A 19,390-nucleotide genomic window follows, 5' to 3' on the forward strand; every position below is an offset into this window, starting at 1 on the left:
AGATCAGAGAAAAAGGTGCACCTGTGTTATCGCTAAAGTTACGAGTAGATCCATAGAATGATAGATCAATTCTAGAGTGACGGAGTCTTGTTCCGTAGTAGATAATGGAATCGTGTAGCTCTTCGCCTCAAAATAATAATTATTATACAGTTATATCTATAGATATCTAGATCTAGACATCTATATAGAGTCTAGTAATCTAAATCTCTGACGCCGAGCTTCACCATTACTTATTACCCCCTTCTCTAGAATTCTATATTAGACTATACTATGAATCTAAATTAATTTTAAATAAATAGATCTATATATTTAGATCTAGGTCGGGCATTATAATAATAAAATCTTTAAACTGATAAAGCTTAGCAGACGATACCCACAGTCAGTCTCAGAGAGTTGCCTAACCCACTGACCCAGTTACAAACTTTTAATTATCTTATCTAGATCTATAATCAAGTATAATCTAGTCACTCTAGAATCTAGATAGAATCTAGCCAGTAGATCTAGAAAATATAGACTTAGATTAGATCTAATGACATTGGGCTGGGCTCATAGGCACTAGGGAATAACTTGAAGGAGCACTTGTAAACCATAACCTCCTGCACTGCAGGATGACAGCAGACACTAGACTAGACAGGGTTCCAACTCGGAGCCATCGTGACGACAGTCCGAAGTGCTATTGTATCTAGATCTACTAGCTAAGCAGCCATCCATTTTTTCCAAACGGTCCATGTAGACTTAGATCTAGATGACAAGGGTCACAAGGAGATGCTAAAATTGTAAAAAAAAAATAATAAAAAATCTAGATGAATCTTGCAAACTTATTTTTGTTCCATTGAATTCTTTCTTTCTCCTAGCTATGCTGCTAGATCTAGATTTTAAATTATATCATTATCAGTATATAATAACTTATTGGAGTCATTTAAATTATCAAAAAATAAAAAGATTAATTAAAATATGGATATTTAATATAATTGATATATAGAAAGTTAAATTCTAGATCTTATAATTTTGTAATTATAAAGACTATAGAAGATAGCAAATAAGTATGTTACAAACTCTTGGAAAGGTGTGAGATGTTGAAACTTAGTTCTGGTACTTAATTATAATAAGCCATTACCCATTAGTAACAATATATGCATTTTGAAAAGAAGAGACATATCTTTGGTCCAACAAAGCATTAGTGTTTATTAAAAGAAATTTCTATAAATCAAATAAGAACATAAAACTAAAATGTTATTTAACCTTGGTTAGGCCAATAATAGAATATGCATCCTCCGTTTGGGACCCCTCAACACAAGAAAACATTAAGAAACTGGAACAAACACAAAATAGAGCAGTGAGATTCATAACAAACGAATATTCACATTTGAATAGAGTAACACCATTAGTAAAATCACTAAATTTAGAAAGCCTTCAGGACAGAAGACTCAAAAGTAAAGTAGCAATTATACATAAAACACTGAACCATAATCTTCAAATACAAAAACAAAATTTAATAAAATACTCTGAAAGACACAAAGATAAAGGCACATTCCTTGTCCCATATGCTAGGACAAATTTGGTCTATTAATTTACTGACTTCCCATAGTTTCATACCCAGAATTGAGTAAAGTAGTGACTAGGCCACTTACCTATTTAAAAGATATTTATTCAGTTACAGTAAAGTATAGAATACAAAAATAATCAGTAAATTTTGTTATAGAAAGCCTTTAACTTGTGGGAATATGAGATCTAACAGCAAAATGATTTTGTGTAGTCATTTTAGAGAGTGTGTATAATCAACAACATGATAAATTTTTCTGTCATTATAGGCACTAATTCTATTAGTTTTGTAACTTTTGTATGGTATTTGTACATTTATGTACATTACAGAGACATAACTTTACATCACCTGCCCTATAGACCTCAAGGTCTGAAAGGGGAACTTTGCTTACTTTTTTTACTATGTTATTTATTACATTTAAAATATCTCTTCATCCTCTTTTGCCCAAACGAAAATTAATTAAATTATATTGTAAGTCTTCATGTATGTTAACTGTTTGCTTTTTTCAGTGAGATTCTATTGTGTTGACATAGATGATAAAGTAGATAAACTTTGCACAATGAATATGTGAACATGTTTGTCATTATTGGGACTATTGAGAATGTTGGTGTTGAGATTTAAGTTGTATTTAATTTGTTTAGTAACAAACATTGCAATGTTTTAATATGCCACCATATATCTTTTAGTGTATTGGCCTACAATTGTTTTTTAATGTATTCATTTTAGACAACCCATGGCCTGGCTAGGGAGATTTGATGACTTCAATGAAACTCATGAAATAATCAAGAAAAGTACTGTGCCAAACAAATTTAATATGAATACATTCAAAACAAATACAAATACCAATCAAGGCCATGTTCAGGTGCAAAGTCGATCAAACTTCAGACAAAAAGGATATTGTTCTATTAGCAACATAAATAGCAATATGCAAACAGTAGTAGGTTTTTAATATAGTTTATTTATACATTTTATTCTATTATGCCAGAATGATTGTAGTATATCTCATTCCAGCTGTTGCCATCATGCTTCAGATAAAGATATGTTTTGGTATTTATGTTGAGTTCAAACTGTATTAAAATGATAAAATGTGTTACATCCTTAGAATCTAGAATGGGCTCCCCTTGATAGAAATTTAACCAAGACAAGTTAAATAGCTTTATGATTTTTTGTGTCTGATTCTAGTGATGATTATTCAGATTATTTTAATGAAAGCTACTCTTACTAAAAATCTATATGTTTTAAAAATTATATATATTTTTAAACATAAATTAAATGTATGCTATATTAGTTACTTGCCCTGTGCTTATCAAATGAAGACTTTATTAATTACTAACCATCTATTAATAAATTTCATGTTGGCTATATTTCCCTATATATGCACTATGTTACTTTTTTTAGTGTATAGTTAACGGAAATTGCTAACCTAAAAATAAAAAAAAATTAGTTTATTGTATCCTTTGTTATGTAATTTGACATTAACTAACCACACTATTTATACTACACATATTCTTTATCTCCTCCTTTTATTCTTCAATCATTAAATCTTACTATTAAAATAATAAGTTAAAGACTCTCAGAGAAGATTTTCCTCCTTTGGTTAAGAGTTACTTTTAAATATTATTGTATTATGTTTCTCTAGTCAGTTATTGGTATAATAATTGGAAAAGATGGTCCCAAAGCAATAATCAGCAAAAAAGGTATTTTTATTTAATTTATCTTAATTTTAATTTGACACCCTAAATGTTATCTAATTTATTTATTTACAGCCATGACTTAATTTATTGTTACTGTTTCCACAACTAAAATATATATATATTAATACTGACTAAATAATGATATGTATTACAACTTTTAGATGTTTGATTAATCAATGTATTTTGTTTGTTAAGTTTAATAAGATATTTTTTGTGTTTTCTTTTTTCTAAGGTGGACATGAAAGACATTTATTAACCCTAACTGTTCGTGATGCACCTGACGCCTTCATTAATGTCACTTGTTGGGGAGGTCAGGAATACATTCAAGCTTTGTCCTCTGAATTGAGCATTGGCGCTGTAGGTAAGTCAAGAAATCATTTAAAGTGTTTAATACCTATGAGCTGAGTAAACAAGTGCTACGAAGAGCAGGTTGCCAAGACATCCACTCTGTTATCAGCAGCAGACGCCTTGGCTGGCTTGGCCACGTTCATAGAATGCCAGTAGGTCGATTTCCACAAGACATTCTGTATGGCGATCTAATAGAAGGCAGGAGAGTCTCTGGTCGCCCACTTTTACGGTATACAGATGTATGCAACATGACTTGAAGCTCTTCAAAATCGACACTAGCAGCTGGGAAAAAGTAGCACTGGATGCAGCTTGGAAAAAGTAGCACTGGGTAGATCCACATGGAGAGAGAGTATAAAGGAAGGGTCTCGAATTGCAGATGCCATACACAACAGAAGCAGAAAGAACGGTAAAAATGCAACGGTGCCTGGTGATTACATATGCCCTACCTCCGACCGCAGCTGTGTATCAAGGATTGGCCTCTTTAGTCACACAAGAAGTTGCAAAGGTAAAAGATTGTCTCTCGAGATGTAAAATGCCATAGAGTAAACAAATAAAAGGCCTAAACCAATCTTTTACTTTTTTAACTGAACAGATTACCTACTGTGAGCTTCAAACTTAAGTGTTTTTTTTTAAATTACTGAGGCACAAAGTTTTGTATTATTGACAACCAGGTTATTCATGTTTCCTTCCAACCTTTTGAGGTTCAATTTCTAGATTATAATAATCTTCTTTCTACTAGAAAATGTAGTAGAAATCCGTTAGTTTGGAGTAAGTGTATTAATTGAAACATAATTTTATACTTATTGTATTATTAGTCTCATTATAAATATTTTTTTTTTATATATGCTTGTTAAATGGGAGTGGAGAGCAAGCTATTGAAATTATCTTGAAAATACAATTTGTAATTTTATGTGCATCTCTTTGTTACAGCCTCTCTTCCAAGATGCTATTACTAAGCTTAAAGATGTTATTTTTATTTAACAAAAGATCTTTAAATCTATGCACTTTTTTTCACAGTTGAAATAAAAGATGCAAATATTCAAAACAAATCACAAAATGCATCTGATGATAAATTTAAACCTTGGACACCTAGGTATGGAAATTTGTTTTATTTTTTTAATCTTTTCTTAAAAAGCTATAATTCTCTTAACTATAATGTTTATAGTATTATTATTTGTTCTTTTAAACATTATTATTTTCCAGCACTTGTCAATTAAATGTGAGTGATAATCAAGGTTCAATATTATTGTACGATGCAAACAATGTGTCTGACTATGCTCAGTTTCTTCATATTCCTACTAAAGCAAACAATGATTTTTATACCCTTGAGGATATTCAAGCAAATGGAACTAATCTGCAAGGTGAACATGTAAATATACTTGCTGCCATAAAAAAGGTAAGTTTGTTCATTATTTATATATATATATATATTATTCAAATCTTTCATTACTAAGTGTACCAATAAAAGAACTTTCATATATATTTATGTATAGATTTGGCCTTTGAGAGAAATATTGACCAAGACTGGAAAGAAAACTATTAAGCAAGACATATATTTATGTGATGAAACTTGTCAGTCATTTACTTTAACTTTGTAAGTATTAATTAATATAATTTTTTAAAATTAAAGAATTAGGATGAAAGGCTGCTAAAATGTGTTGCTGGTATTTTTTTTTTGAAATATGATATATCATTTCCTTGTTAAACTAGTTTAATTTGCGAGGGATGTCCAAAACTAACTCAAAGAGATAACTGCAAACATGACCTACTGACCACAGCTATCTAGGAAAACATTTGTGAGGCTGTTCAGAAATGGACATGATAGAGACAGATTATGCTTGGCTTGCCTATGCAGAGATCAAGCAGACTGGCAAAGCTTGCAACTCCAGGATTAGCTTGTTTAACCACAGCAAAATCTGCACAGCTCAAAAATAAGCAATAAACATGAGTGATTAATTTATCAGATCCTAATGTACAATGGTATTATTTTGTCATTTAATTATCATTGTCATTGTCATTTTTTATTGTAAAAAACTTATATTACATTACCCGAAACTAAACTATGTTCATACTGTAGCTTATAATAAATATTATTGCTTGTTTCTTTCTTTTGTTTTTTAGATGGGGAAACTGTACTGAATATGTTCAAAGCTGGTTGCCAATGGATACAGGTTTGTATTTTGAAAAGTATGTAGTCTTTTAATTAATCATTATATATGTATTTTTTTTTGTTATATTCTAAATAGTTTGATGTATTAACAGTCTATATAGGTAGTGACAACTTAGTATTTTTTATAATAAAAGTATTTCCTACCTACAATTGTTTTCACTTTTTTTTTAATTTTCAAGATTAGATAAACCGACATAAAAATGTAGAGATGGGAATGACATTTAAAAATAGTCCTATGTTTATAGCTTTATATGCATTAATTAATGTTATGATTATATGTAAAGTTGTATCTATTCAATTTATCATTTTAAAACTTGTTCTTTTTTAATTTGTAAGTTTTTTAAAAGTTTTAGTAAACTTAATAAAGTTCATTCAAAATAATTTTAAGTTCTTTTTTCTTATTGTAGACAGTTATAATTTATACTTAAAACTTGCTATCACCATATCAAGATGGTATATCTTTTCAAAATGTAAAAAAGTAATCAATTATCTTTTCAATCCATTAATATAAAAAAAATCTTGTTTATTCTATGTTCTAGTTATCTTTGCTGCTGATGTTAGAATTAATTTTAACGAGTTCAGATCAACTATGGTAGCATGTACTGATTCTAAAACAATTATTACCACCTGTCCTGGTAAGTAGAAAATTTAAAAAATTCAAATTAACATTGTTTAAAAGGTTTGAAAGGAAACCAACATGCAACTATGAAACAAATTATTATTCATATTATTATTAATTATGTTGGTGTTTTTTGTAAAGTGAATTGCCTTTTTGAGTTACCTCTGCAAACTTTCATTGTTGTAAATGAAATGAATAACTTTTCTTTCTATATTGAATTATTACACTTTTCATACACAAAACTGCTCTTTATATAACAACACACAAAATGGTAGGAGGCTCTTGAAGGTCAGTTGTATTCACATATTATATTACACAGAAGCTCACACCTAAATTTAGTCCTGGAGAATTTTTACTCTAAAGTTAATTAAGATGTATTCCATTGTAATTTTTTTAAAATTATTTACATATGTGAGCATAACCACATTTAGTTTTTAAAAACAAAATACAACTTGCTTTCAGGAGACTAGAAAGCTGTTGCTTTTATGAACATGATTTAAACATATTTAATTTTTTTTTTTTCAGAAACATCTGAGGCTTATAGCTTACTGGAGTTTATTAAAACTCAAAACTCAGTTTTTCGATCAGGTGACATGGATTTTCAGGGAAATCCTGGCAACAATGATCCAGATAGTCAGTATCCTAGTAATAGTGTGCCATTCATAGGTTACAAATTTGCTTTGCATTTGTTATAGCTATTGTGTTGAAGGTCATTTTGTTGCTATATTTAGATGAAGTTTCCATTGAGCAGTATTATTTAATTATGTAGACACTTACAGACATTTACATTTCTTCACAGTTCAATCAATCTCAAAGGTTTTGACAGTCAAACAGATCAAAGGGTTGCTCTCCAGCCTTTCAGAAGAATGTGTTGAGTACACAGTAATCTATGCATTCCTTTCTCAATTTGACATTGATGGGGAGGACAAGAATATCTTGCAAAACATTTGGTAGTTAATCCTGTTTACCTTATGACAGCTTAGGCCTAACATTTGAAAAACATTTTTAAAAAGATGATTGCTTCTAAAATACAAATGAATATCTACAATAAGACTTTGAGGAGGATGCTTAGGAATATTTCTGTAGGAACTGATCTAGAGCAATATAAGTTAAACTGCTTAATAAGCTGAGCTTTACTTTTCAGTAATTATTCTGTACTAGAAGCATTTTATTGATTTTCGGTCCTTAATAACTGACCAATTACTTTACTGTCCTAGCTCTAAATGCAAAAAACCTGTCTATGAAGAAACCAGTTTCATCTGTGGTAATCCAAACTGTAGTGGTGGTGACTTTGAAATGTTTGGAAATACCTCTGTCAATATTGATTATAGGTTAGAATGAAAATTAATATTTCTTAGCTTTTAATAGACTTTGCTTTTTTAGTTAACCTGAACATGCCTAAAATAGTACAAAGGTAAAAAAAAAAGAACAACAAAAAGGTAGGAAAATCATACAATAATTGCTTACTTTTATTTCAGAATCAATGTTAATCTTTCTGACCACACTGGAACACTTGAGTACTGTCATACGCCACCACAGATTGCAGAGCAAATTTTGGGCATTAAAGTATTTGTATTTATATTACTAATGGTTAATAAATTAGTAAATTAGTAAAACATTAAGAAACTGGAACAGACACAAAATAGAGCAGTGAGATTCATAACAAACGAATATTCACATTTAACTAGAGTAACACCTTTAGTAAAATCACTAAATTTAGGAAGCCTTCAGGACAGAAGGCTCAAAAGTAAAGTAGCAATCATACATAAAACACTGAACCATAATCTTCAAATACAAAAACAAAATTTAATAAAATACTCTGAAAGACACACAGATAAAGGCACATTCCTCGTCCCATATGCTAGGACAAATTTGTACAAATGCTCCTTCTTCCCTAGTGCTATTAGAGCATGGAATGGGTTGCCTGAGCTAGCCAGGAAAACCAGTGACTTGGCAGAATTTAAGTCATTGGTTAATATGCATGACTAAATGCATGACGCATAGGACGTAATCATCTTCTTTTTTGAAGTAATGTCTGTATTATATAAGATAAGATAAGAAACAAATAATGTTTTCTTAGCTAAATAGTATTAGTAGAAAAATAATGTGTGCTTAACTAAATAATGTATACATACTTTTAACTAGTGCTATGTCAATTTAAGTTATGTAATATTGTAATGTGCATGAAAACCTATTTGTTTCATTATCTGAACTTATTTTTCTAAAATATAATTCACATTCCAAATACAACCCTCTAACATTAAAGCTACCCAAAATTGAATGCATGTTTTTTTTTCAAACATTACTCCATTAAAAAGTATTATCTGATAAAGAAAATACCTGTAGTAGAGATCCCCAACTCAGTAAAAATATGGAATCCCATGATTGTGTGATATGTACTTCTACAAAATGGTTCAGAGTTCAAACTCAACATGACATCATCACATTTCATACTTCAGGAGGCTTGGGCATAGTTATCTTCATTTCTGAAGGAATATCCAAAAGAAACAAGAATGCTTCTTATTTGAAGAAAGTTGTGTTGTACTAGATAGTTTACATTCTCAGTTGCAATGATACATATGAGCAGATTCTTTATTCTTTTGTTAACACAATTCAACTTTGAATGGAATAAAGCACAAATCCATGAATAGAAACTTTTAATACATTTATTTACAAATTCAACAAGAATAATCACATAAGTTTGGTTCACTATATTGAAATATTAAAATAGATTTGTTGAGCCAAAATAATAATATGAATTAAAGGAACCAACAGAACGAATCAACCAAAGGAACCATGACAGTACAATCCTGATTTCTTTTTTAAATGTTTTATCAATCCAAGATATTTTGAGACAAGCTAATTTGTTCTTTTCTAGTACCGCAAGAACCCACTAGTCATTCTTTTTGCAACATTTGTATTAAACAATAGGTTCATGGTTGGGTCATCTGCTCAGTAGGCCTACCTACTAATGGATGTGACAATCCTGCCTTAAGATTTTCATAGAGCCCACAGAATTTAAAATTCAAATGAAGAGATTCCGTGGGGTTTTTTTTTTTGGAAATAAAAATTGTTTTAAAAGCAGGCAGTTTGCTCTGCTAAATCATTTTCATATAAGGGATTTAAAAAAAAAAAATTCACTGTTGATTTACTTATTAATTTAAAATTAACATAATAAAAATAAATTAAATATTCTTTTAAAACTATTAATTGATCATTCTGTTAATTAAAAAAATATGTAGAGAAAAAAAATCATCAGTTATACATTTGTTGGACATATTTTTATTATAGCCCAAGGAATTCCAGAAATTACCCAACAGTCAAAAAACTAACTTGAAATGGAATTTTCTTTTGGAAAGAGTAAAAGCTGTACTCAAGGTATGACTATATTTTTAGACATATTGTTTGCATAGCTAGCTAGATATTAACTTCTGGAGCTCTTAACTCTGTAATCTTATTGTTAACTTTCTGTTCTGTATTATTAAATCACCTTGTAACTTCTTGTAAATTAAAGACAAAAACATTAACCGCTTTTTACATCTGTCACATACACATTTATTAAGTAAAAATGTACATAGACTATATAAGCCTACAATATTCTGCTAAAATTAAAAGAAATTTAAAATTAATGGTTTTAATAATTGTAAAATCCGTTGGATTCCAGATAATTCAAACTCAATAAGTCAAAGTTTCACTTTATTTTAATTCTCTTAATATTTTTCCCCTTCTTTGTCCTTATTGGAAAAAGTTGTTAACTCAATTAATCTATGCTGCTTAGATGATAATTTGAATAAAATATTGAACATTATGTGATGTTTGTCACCCATCAATAAGAAGCTAGTGGTCATTTCACTTTTTAGATCTCATTTTGTGTATTTAAATGGGATATGTTAGATTATTTATAGGCATTGTTATGGCTCTTCCGCGGTGTCGAATCCAATCAATGAAATAAGCAGGAGGTAACCTTCAATTAAATCAGGAACACCGGCGAAATGCCAAACAATCAATATAAGTAGTCGACGCTAGTATTAAACAATCATAAACACTTTAATACTTAAGAAGGGATCCGTCCAATGTCTTTCAGTAAAGCCTTGTATCTATTATTTTGTTATTCCTACTGTCCTACACAAAACGTCTTGCTTGTAGCGTAACTTAGAGTATTTTTATTTTTTAAAGATGTCACGTCACTTGTCACTAAGTAAAACTTTCCCCTTATTCCCGAAACAAATACTAAATTCTAATTATGTCAGAACTGCATAGACTGGCTTAGTCAGGGTGATGTTGTGAGTAGTGAGGGTCATTGACTGACTGGCTAACATTTTTCCCTTCTTCATTAACAAAAAGAATTATTGGATATCTCTGTTATTCAGGTACATTTTCATTGTTGATGTGCTTACTCTTTGAAGTCACTACTTGTTCCCAGCCACTTTGAATTAGAGAATTTCATTGTAGCAAAAATGTTTAAAAATTAAATAACTTTGATTTTCCTAACACACATATAAAACAACTGCTGACATTGGTATATATTTGGCCTTAAAATAATCTTATATTTCAGATGAAAAAATTGAAAAGGGGTCTCTATTTGCAAGTTCTTGAGTTGAATAAAGTTGGAGCGGGCCAGTTGTTAGAACATGGATTCAGTGATGTCTGAAAATGAACCTGTTGAATATTTACATGTTAAAATTTTCCGTTTACAATTTATTGCTTACATTATTTTGAGTTTCAAGATTTAGAATAATATTTGATCACTTATTTATTTGTGTGATTGATAGTATTAACGGGCTTTGATGCTAAATACAAGGGCCCAGATGAAAACTGATTGGGGTAGTGGTTTATTAAACAAATTTATCCTGAACAGATTTCAAATGAGATTTGTTATATTTAATAACTTGAGTCGCCATCTACATACTAGTCTTAAATACTTGTAACTGAAATGTGTTTAGGGTTACTAGACCTCTGCACACCTAAAGGGGAATAAAAATCTAGGCTAACAATATATACGATGAAAAATCTCAATAAATCAGATGCTATACAACTACTCATGTTTCTTAAATGAAACAACTTTTTGTAGTGGTTCACCATTTGTGCAAATATACGCCAGGAACTCCATGCACATTTTCTTCAAATTTTACTCTGTGAGAAGAGTGCCTCTCAATGAAGCAAATAAGAATCTCTCACTTATGTCCATTGTGTGCTTTAACATTTACATTATTCTCAGAAATTAAAAAAAAACACATTCTTAAGGAACTCAGGGTAACAAGATTCTTTTGAACAGCCTTGAATATATATATCAAAACTTTACATATTTCTGCTATTTATGAATGTCTTTGGGCATTAAAACTGAAATGTGAAAGATTGAGTTTGATTGATGGAGATAATGCAATAGAAGTAAACAACATTGTTTAAACCTGAAAATTTCACACTTCAGGACAATGCCTGCAAGACGGGACACAACCCAAAAAGGAAGACATGTCTTTCTTTTGACAGACATCTGGTAACCGGTAACCCTAAATGTGTCAAATTTGCCTATTAATCGCAAAATCATTAAGATTTTCTTGGACTATTGGAATTTTTTTTTTTTGTGCTAATAGTAGAATTATACTTCTAATAATTTCAGGTGGTGGTGTAAAGTTCACAAACTTCTATGTAGTAAGGCTTTATTTGGAGATTCTATGGCTTACTGAAAAAACTTTTGGCAGAGGATCTCAAGTTCAAATTCTGTTTGAGTAAAGGAGTTTTAAACTCCAGTTGAATTGTTTCTGTAGAATTGAAAAGCAGCTAATAATTTTCTCAAGTGTATACCTCTCCCACAAAAGTCAATGAAAGAGATGAGCTGGTTTAGCTATTCCAACAAACCATTTCCAAGATTTAAGTTCACTTTAATGATGTTGCTTTGCCTGGCTAATAATTTGAGTCTCATTCATAATTTGGAACTCACTACCCATTGATCTCAGACAGACAACATGCTACACTACATTCAAGAAGAACATTAAGACCTACCTGTTAAAAACTTTATTAGATTAGTTTGTCATTTTGTTAACAGCGCTTTATAAATAAATAATTATTATTATCAGTCATTGCAAAAAAAAAAAAAAAATGGCACCAATTTCAAAGACAGACAATAAATTTGTTTTGGGGCCATTGGATTATTAAAGATAGTTTTTGAAATTTGAGTTATTGGCATATTTAGATCTGCATAAAAAACATTATATATTTATATACTATTTTTTTTATTTAGATGCTTAGAAAAATTTATATTTAATAAATTAGACAATAAATTCTTTAATTAAAAAAAAAAGCCCAACAGGATTAAGTGAGATTTTGTTTTTAAACCATGCCTACAACCAATCCCATTGCTTCATTCCTTTTAGCAAAGGAAAATGATAAACCTGTTTTCACTTGCTTGCTTGGAGAAATGGGAAAGCTTTGATTGAAAAGATTTAATATGCACATACATTTCATTGCAATAGCATTAACAGCAAACACAAAGTCTGTCTTCCACTCAAGGGGGTAGCTAGAAATTTGCCATCATTTGGAGGTCCGAGGGGCTTGACCTCTTTGGGACCCCTGTATTTTGCTTAATATTTAATGTATTTCAAATTCTCCTCCCCAAACCCTAGCTACGCCACTGCTTTCACTCTTTATTAGAAATATTAATAACGAAATCACAGTCAATGTCCTTCAAGAAACATTTATTAGAAATATTAATAACGAAATCACAGTCAATGTCCTTCAAGAAACATTTATTAGAAATATTAATAACAAAGTCACTGTCAATGTCCTTCAAGAAACATATTTTTAGAAATATTAATAATGAAGTCACTGTCAATGTCCTTCAAGAAACATAATAATATCTTCCTTGAGATCCCATATTCTTCTCAGTACCTTGCCAATGCAATGCTAAGCCAGCCGATTTCTCTGAACAGTCTGTGGTTAAAAGCTCTGATAAGTTTGATCACTGAGATAATTGGGTCAATAGCATGTTTGATATTCAATGAAACTTTACTTAAACATTCCCGTGTAGAGGTAGTTTATGGTTGGGATATTGTTTTTAATTTCATTATCAAGCCAAAGGTTTTTTCTGTCAAAGCACAGCACCATCAGTTGTTACACTCCACTCACAATCTTGTTCCATGAGAACTCAAGACATTCAACACAGTTCTTCATAGAATAAATACTGCTCTGAGTTAGCGTTTTGACTGAAAGCTTTGACATAATCTTTGTTTCCTTTAAACTTTTAAAAATAACATGGATAGAAAGTTTTTTTCGCATCTTCATCATAGGAATCAGATGGTTCTATATAATTATATAGATATTAAAAATTATTTATTTTTAATAAATATCCATTTTTTGTATATTTAAGCTGTGGGTAAACCTAATATTTATAAGTGTCTGTGGGCCGCTCGTGGCCCATGGTAGTAATTTGCCACCCCTGTACTAGACTGTGTGTCTACCAATCTGACATCCCATAGAAACCCAGTGAAAATCTGAGTTTTGGATAAAGGCCCATATATTTGACACCCCAAAAATAAAGCTACTACTAAAGACAAGTACAAACGGCCAAAAGAGAAGTTAAACCACAGACAGACATGTATTTGTGTAGCAGATGTGACCTAATCATACTATTCCAGCTGGCCTGCCCTTCCACATAAAAAATGCACTCTTCTTTTATATACAGACTATTTCTTTTAAATATTTGTAAATTCAATATCTTTTTATTGATAGAGCATCAATAACTGAGGCATTTACTTTCAAATGTGAGAAACTTGCTTAGATGTTAGTTTTAGACCAGAATTATTCTAATTAAATACTGCTTAGAAACTGTAATCTTAACAGTTCATTAAAAAAAAGTTTTTAAATGCATGTTCTCAGTAATGAGAAAATGTTTGTTCATAGTCCAAGCTCTCTTATTCTACCAGCTCCCATCTGATTTTAAAATAACCATTGCAATAATGTTGAAGACATAATTTTATTTTAAAAACAACAAATTTGTTTAGATAACATTTTATAAAGAGCTGAGAAAAGTTTTTTTAAACAAATTTTAAACAAAATGTATACATATTGAAGGCAGAAGAGTTTATATAAAACAATTTGTATAATTGGATTAGGTAGAAAAGTTTACCTTATTTAACAAAAACAAAACAATAACATTGATGTGTTCAGTCTGATATCTCTACAGCTGAATCAATAATATCAAAAATACAAAAGAGAGCATTGCACATTCAAAAGTTAATTGTTGCAACAATGTTGTATTTACATTAAAACCTTTCAGTCTGACATTCCTGCAGCTGAACTCTATAGACAACAGATATTATATATTTACATTGTGTTCAAGCGTTACCGTTTTAAATGAGTGAGACTAAAATATTGGAATGTGCAGGGCACAATTATAGTGCATGGATTTGGGTTTCAACAAGGTTCTATCAAAAATCAGCTCCAATGCTTGGAGAATGAGTAATCCATATTTCCTAGAATAAACTAAAAGGGGAGAAACCTAATGCTGTTATGAGCTGAAATATATTTGCAAATATTAACAAACTGGAATTTGTTAGAAATATTTTTGCTGTTGTCACAAAATATTGACACAACTCTTCCCCAAAGGCTTTAATCGTTGTATTATATTAATGGTAGACAGCAATCTAAAAACAACAAATTAACAAGTAATTTATAAGAAAAACAAGTCTATATTCATCCTGCTCAACTTTCAAATTTGTTTAGATGTACCTTTCAAGAAATCTTAGTTGGCCATATCATATTCACAAACATTAGCTTAATCATTAGCATATGTTGAGGGAAGATCTTTGTCATTTCTTTTTTAATTGTAAATAATTTAGATCCAATACAGCTGTTAAAATTTTAGAGTACCAAAAGTAGCCCTTAAACCTATTCAAACATAATGAATGCTATGAAAAATTTAAGAGCACTTTTTGTTTTCAAGATCTAAGTGTGATGGAAAGACTGACTAAAACAATTGTGGATCTTTTGTATTGTGGCTGTGGAGAATTGCCACCCACTGTCTCATTGCAAATGTCCTGTTTCTTAGTTTTAAAAAAAATTAATATGTAAATGTGTGTGTGCAAAATATTAAATTTGAAATTCACAAATGAAATGGTGTCAGTAACTTCTAACAACTTAGATGAAATTAAATGTAATCAGTAACAACATATGCCATAAAATACAGGCAAATAGAATATCAGTGTAATTACTCTTAGAAGTTTTCACTTCATCATATTAACAAAAAACATTATTGTGCCTATTCTACCCAGTTTCATTTTATGTCACAAATTGTATGTGTGCTAAAGCTATTCAGGGTAAAAAATGTGTGAAACTATTGTAGCTTACATTCTGTTTTACATACAACAATAAGTATCACATTGTTAACTAGAATACTCTTTGAATGTCCCATTTTAATGCACCGTAAGCAGACCCTACTACTACTACAGTCCAACATAACCAATACTCAGTATGGCAGTGCTGAACAACTGAAAAAAACAGGCACAGACTGTAAAGAGCCTACAACTCAGCAACCACAAGCTGGCTAGAAATAGAAGTCTACTAGAAAGGTAGCTAAATCAATCATATGGCAATGAAAATTTTAAACATTAATATGAAAACATTTTGAAAATGCATACATTAACTACAAAAATAACATTTTTTTAGGATATTACAACAGCTGAATAGACATAATTCTTTAAAGAATTAAAAAACTAACTTGCACTTTCAACAGCTAAAACACTTTCTGAGAATTAATTAAACTGAGCTCTTTTTGTTTTTTTAAAACAATGAAAACTATTTGTTTTTAAGCATTTTATTTTCCATACTGTGTTTGTCATTGTATTTCATAGTGAAATATTTGATTATTGCAACTAATTTTCCAACTAATTAATCTTGGATTTCTTTTTCGAATGTTCAATCTGAAAAATGAGGTTGGACTTGTGTAACTCAGAAAGAATTGAAACCATTTGAACTCAAAATTTTGTTGAGTTTATATTCTGAAACTTAGTTATAAATTTTTGTCCTTGTATGTTTAAAAAAATTTCATGAATCATCATAGTATTTGTTTTCATAAAGTTACATTTCATTTTCAATGCACTTGATACACTGAACATGGCCTCACTAACATTTGCCAACACTGAAATGATTAGCATTTTTAAAACGCTAACAAAAATTGAATTTGGCGATACTGTTAGTTTAAATGAGCTTAAAAAAAATAAAAAAATAAGTGGTTTGAGTGCTGGAATAATTCCCCCCCCCCCCCCCCCCCCCCAAAAAAAAAAACAGTATAGAGTATTGGTGCCCTGACCAAACCTGGTCATGATGGAGGCTATCTAAACCTAAACAAGTTACAGTCGTCCACTGCCCTACTGATTCCTATTATACATGGTTCAGGCCAAAATTAAAAATTGTTAAATGGCAACATTACTCCAGATTAAAAAATATTAATTTGAATCACCAGAGTGATTCTTCTTCAAAGTCAACATAAAGCCTATCATAAAATATTAGTTGACTTTAGACTGTAAGAAGAAAAAGTCTCCTTTTCTTTGAGCCTGACCCAGGCTTGCTGAATACCAATAACAAGAAAACCATACAATTTTTAACTACATGGAAACGCATATGCTACAGCAGTGTTTTCTTTTATTGCAGGCTTTTGAAAGAGGAGTTAGAGCTTTTAGAACCTTCATTTTGAGTTTCATATAGGATGTCAACACTTATGTTCTCATTTTAAAATCTACAGTAAAGTCTTTGTTTACTCACCAGCTTTAGTCAAAGGATCAAATTTTATTATTTGCATTATGAAATTGTTTTGTTAAAAAATGGAATAAATATCACAATTTACAAAAATTATCTTTGAAATTAAAGTGAAAGAAATCAACCTGAATATTCTTTGTAAAAAATATATACATGCAATATGTTTTTAGGCTTAAAGTATGAATTAATGTCTTAAAGTTGAGCACAGTATGCTATATACACTTCCTTAGGGTTATAAAGTAGTGACAAAGTGTATAAAAATAATAATGGAAAAAATATCACATTTCCTGATAATGAATTGTTAATGTATTTCAACAACTTTGGTTAGCCAAATTAGGGAAGTTTAAACTTGTTTGGCAAGTTGAATGGCAACATTAAACTCCACATTAAAAAATATTAATTTGATCCACCAGAGTGATTCTTCTTCAAAGTCAACATAAAGCCTATCATAAAATATTAGTTGACTTCCAAGATTAAATAAAATTATAAACTATCATAACAATTGGATTCTCTTCTCAGTGGTCTGGTTGAATCATCATTCTTAGAAGTTCTTTGGTTAGAAACATGTTTATTTCTTGAAAATAAGTTTTTGATTGTGTTGAAAATAACAGATAATTTACTGTTTCCATTTGGCTGATTTTCTGTTAAACCAGGATGAAAATCAAAATCAGCAACTTCCACATAAGGCTTTTTGCGTATTTTCATTATGTAAGCAACTCCAACTAAAATAACAAGTATTCCAAAAATTCCAAATACAATTGGAAATACTAATGCTGGCAAATTTTGGGCATCTGGTGAGAAAAAAAAAAAGATAAAGTTTTATTTTCTAGTTTAATTCTAGGTGTTTTGTTAAGTTTTTCTTACTTTAGGAACAGATTTTTAAATATTTCATCAGAAATTTATTTTAAATAAGGACTCTAAAATTGAAAATTTATTTCCATAAATACATATTAAGATATAAATGTTCGATTTTTTTATTCATTTCTTAAAAAATCTAATGAAGATTTCAAATAGTGAAAAACAAATGTTTAAAAAAATTGGCGTATATTTAATAAAAATTTAGAAAAACAAAAGTCAATGAATACTTTATTCAACAAATCAAAATACTCTACAGAATTTAGTGAACAAAACAATCCAAAAAAATATCATTTAACACAAAAACAGACAATCACACATCATATTTCTGTATGCTATGTCATTTACCAACTAAAAACAAATATGAAATATTTATACACCGAATTAGGCAAAAAGAATTTTTTTAAAAAGTGTAAATAAAATATATCAGTTCAATTTTTAGCGACTACATATAAAATATATGACTTAAGCCTGTGTGTTGAATTGATATGAGATAGGTGCATGTCATAATAAACACTAGAAAACTCCATACTATAGAGGGTAAAAGAACATCATTATTAGAGTTTTCCCAAAGTTATTTTTTGTGTGAATTTTTTTCTAGATTAAAAAAAATGTTCCACTTTATACCGGTATAGAACTTAATTTTATCCTAATTTTGAACAATTTTATTAAAACTTTAGCTCCATAAATTATTTTGTTAGTAATTACTATTGTTATCTTGAAGCAAATTTAAGCCATTTCTCTGAAAATAGCTCATACTGTACTGATATATGACTTAACTAAAAAAACATTACCTGAATCATATATGTAAAATGTTTCCACTAAATGAATGCGACTAACATCATTATAGATGAAAACATGAACATCAATCCAACTGACATTAAAGAGATGGATTGTTTCCAGGTGATTTAGAGTGTTCAAAAAGACTTGTGGTGAACATACATTTGAGCTTGGAACTGAACTGTTCACAGCAGTAATATTAAAACAAACAGCAGAAGGTGAGCTGAAAATATAAATTTAATAAATAAATAAATATTTAAATAAATATATTCAACTAAAAAAACACAGCACATTAGAATACAATTCTTGTGCATATTTAAACATAAGATATAATGCTGTTTGAAAGTAGCCAAATTCGGCAGTGCTGAACAACTGAAGAAAACAGCACAATATTGATGCAAAAGAGCTCACAGCTCAGCAGCATTATAGCTGGCTAGAACAAGAAGAAGAAAGTAGCCAATAACCCATGCCATTACATCTCTTCAGCTATGTTATATGTGATAAGTCCATTTACAACTGAAATTTAATAATTGAACAAACTATATAGAGCTACTGGTTGTGTGATTCTGAGACTGTTTCCTAATCAATTTTCTATTCAGTCTTATAATAATTTATCCAGGGGGCTAAGAGCC

The 19,390-nt window shown here is 29.9% G+C and overlaps 3 protein-coding genes across 18 annotated transcripts in view; 2 read left to right on the top strand and 1 right to left on the bottom strand.

Annotated features, from left to right (window-relative positions):
• LOC106056403 (uncharacterized) overlaps positions 1 to 19,390 on the top strand; it is a 130,296-nt gene that overhangs the window by 73,576 nt on the left and 37,330 nt on the right. The gene's annotated exons all lie outside the window — the stretch shown is intronic.
• LOC106056455 (meiosis-specific with OB domain-containing protein-like) lies at positions 21 to 16,596 on the top strand. 9 transcript variants are annotated; one of them, XM_056020774.1, is made up of 15 exons: positions 21 to 114; positions 2,270 to 2,480; positions 3,183 to 3,240; positions 3,470 to 3,598; positions 4,603 to 4,678; positions 4,789 to 4,981; positions 5,079 to 5,179; positions 5,707 to 5,756; positions 6,295 to 6,390; positions 6,900 to 7,007; positions 7,174 to 7,324; positions 7,592 to 7,705; positions 7,853 to 7,940; positions 9,666 to 9,752; positions 10,930 to 11,234. In XM_056020774.1, exons 2-15 carry the CDS (start codon positions 2,277 to 2,279, stop codon positions 11,023 to 11,025), a joined length of 1,551 nt encoding a protein of 516 aa, XP_055876749.1. In that variant the 5' UTR covers positions 21 to 114; positions 2,270 to 2,276; the 3' UTR covers positions 11,026 to 11,234. The 9 variants fall into 9 exon arrangements, with proteins under 9 accessions (XP_055876749.1, XP_055876753.1, XP_055876751.1 ...); XM_056020778.1 differs by having other exon boundaries at positions 23 to 97; XM_056020776.1 differs by having other exon boundaries at positions 75 to 149.
• Positions 14,451 to 19,390, bottom strand: part of LOC106056432 (uncharacterized) — a 15,110-nt gene continuing 10,170 nt past the window's right edge. For all 8 annotated transcript variants that reach the window (XM_013213171.2, XM_056020785.1, XM_056020783.1 and 5 more), the window contains 2 exons: positions 18,773 to 18,981; positions 14,451 to 17,914 (listed from right to left, as the gene is read on the bottom strand). In XM_013213171.2, the coding sequence (XP_013068625.2) occupies positions 17,607 to 17,914; positions 18,773 to 18,981 (517 nt within the window). In that variant the 3' untranslated portion in view covers positions 14,451 to 17,606. The remainder of the gene's footprint in view (positions 17,915 to 18,772; positions 18,982 to 19,390) is intronic.

Source organism: Biomphalaria glabrata, chromosome 2 (genome assembly GCF_947242115.1).
Source record: "Biomphalaria glabrata chromosome 2, xgBioGlab47.1, whole genome shotgun sequence".
Classification (NCBI taxonomy): Eukaryota; Metazoa; Mollusca; class Gastropoda; family Planorbidae; genus Biomphalaria; species Biomphalaria glabrata.

Bases quoted from the DNA above. Each gene is read 5' to 3' on its own strand.
- LOC106056455 (XM_056020771.1), top strand. From the start codon at position 1,725: ATGAGATCTAACAGCAAAATGATTTTGTGTAGTCATTTTAGAGA. The intron at 2,481-3,182 runs GTAGGTTTTTAA...ATGTTTCTCTAG, and splicing joins ATAGCAATATGCAAACAGTA to TCAGTTATTGGTATAATAAT. The intron at 7,008-7,173 runs GTCAGTATCCTA...ATTTCTTCACAG, and splicing joins TGGCAACAATGATCCAGATA to TTCAATCAATCTCAAAGGTT.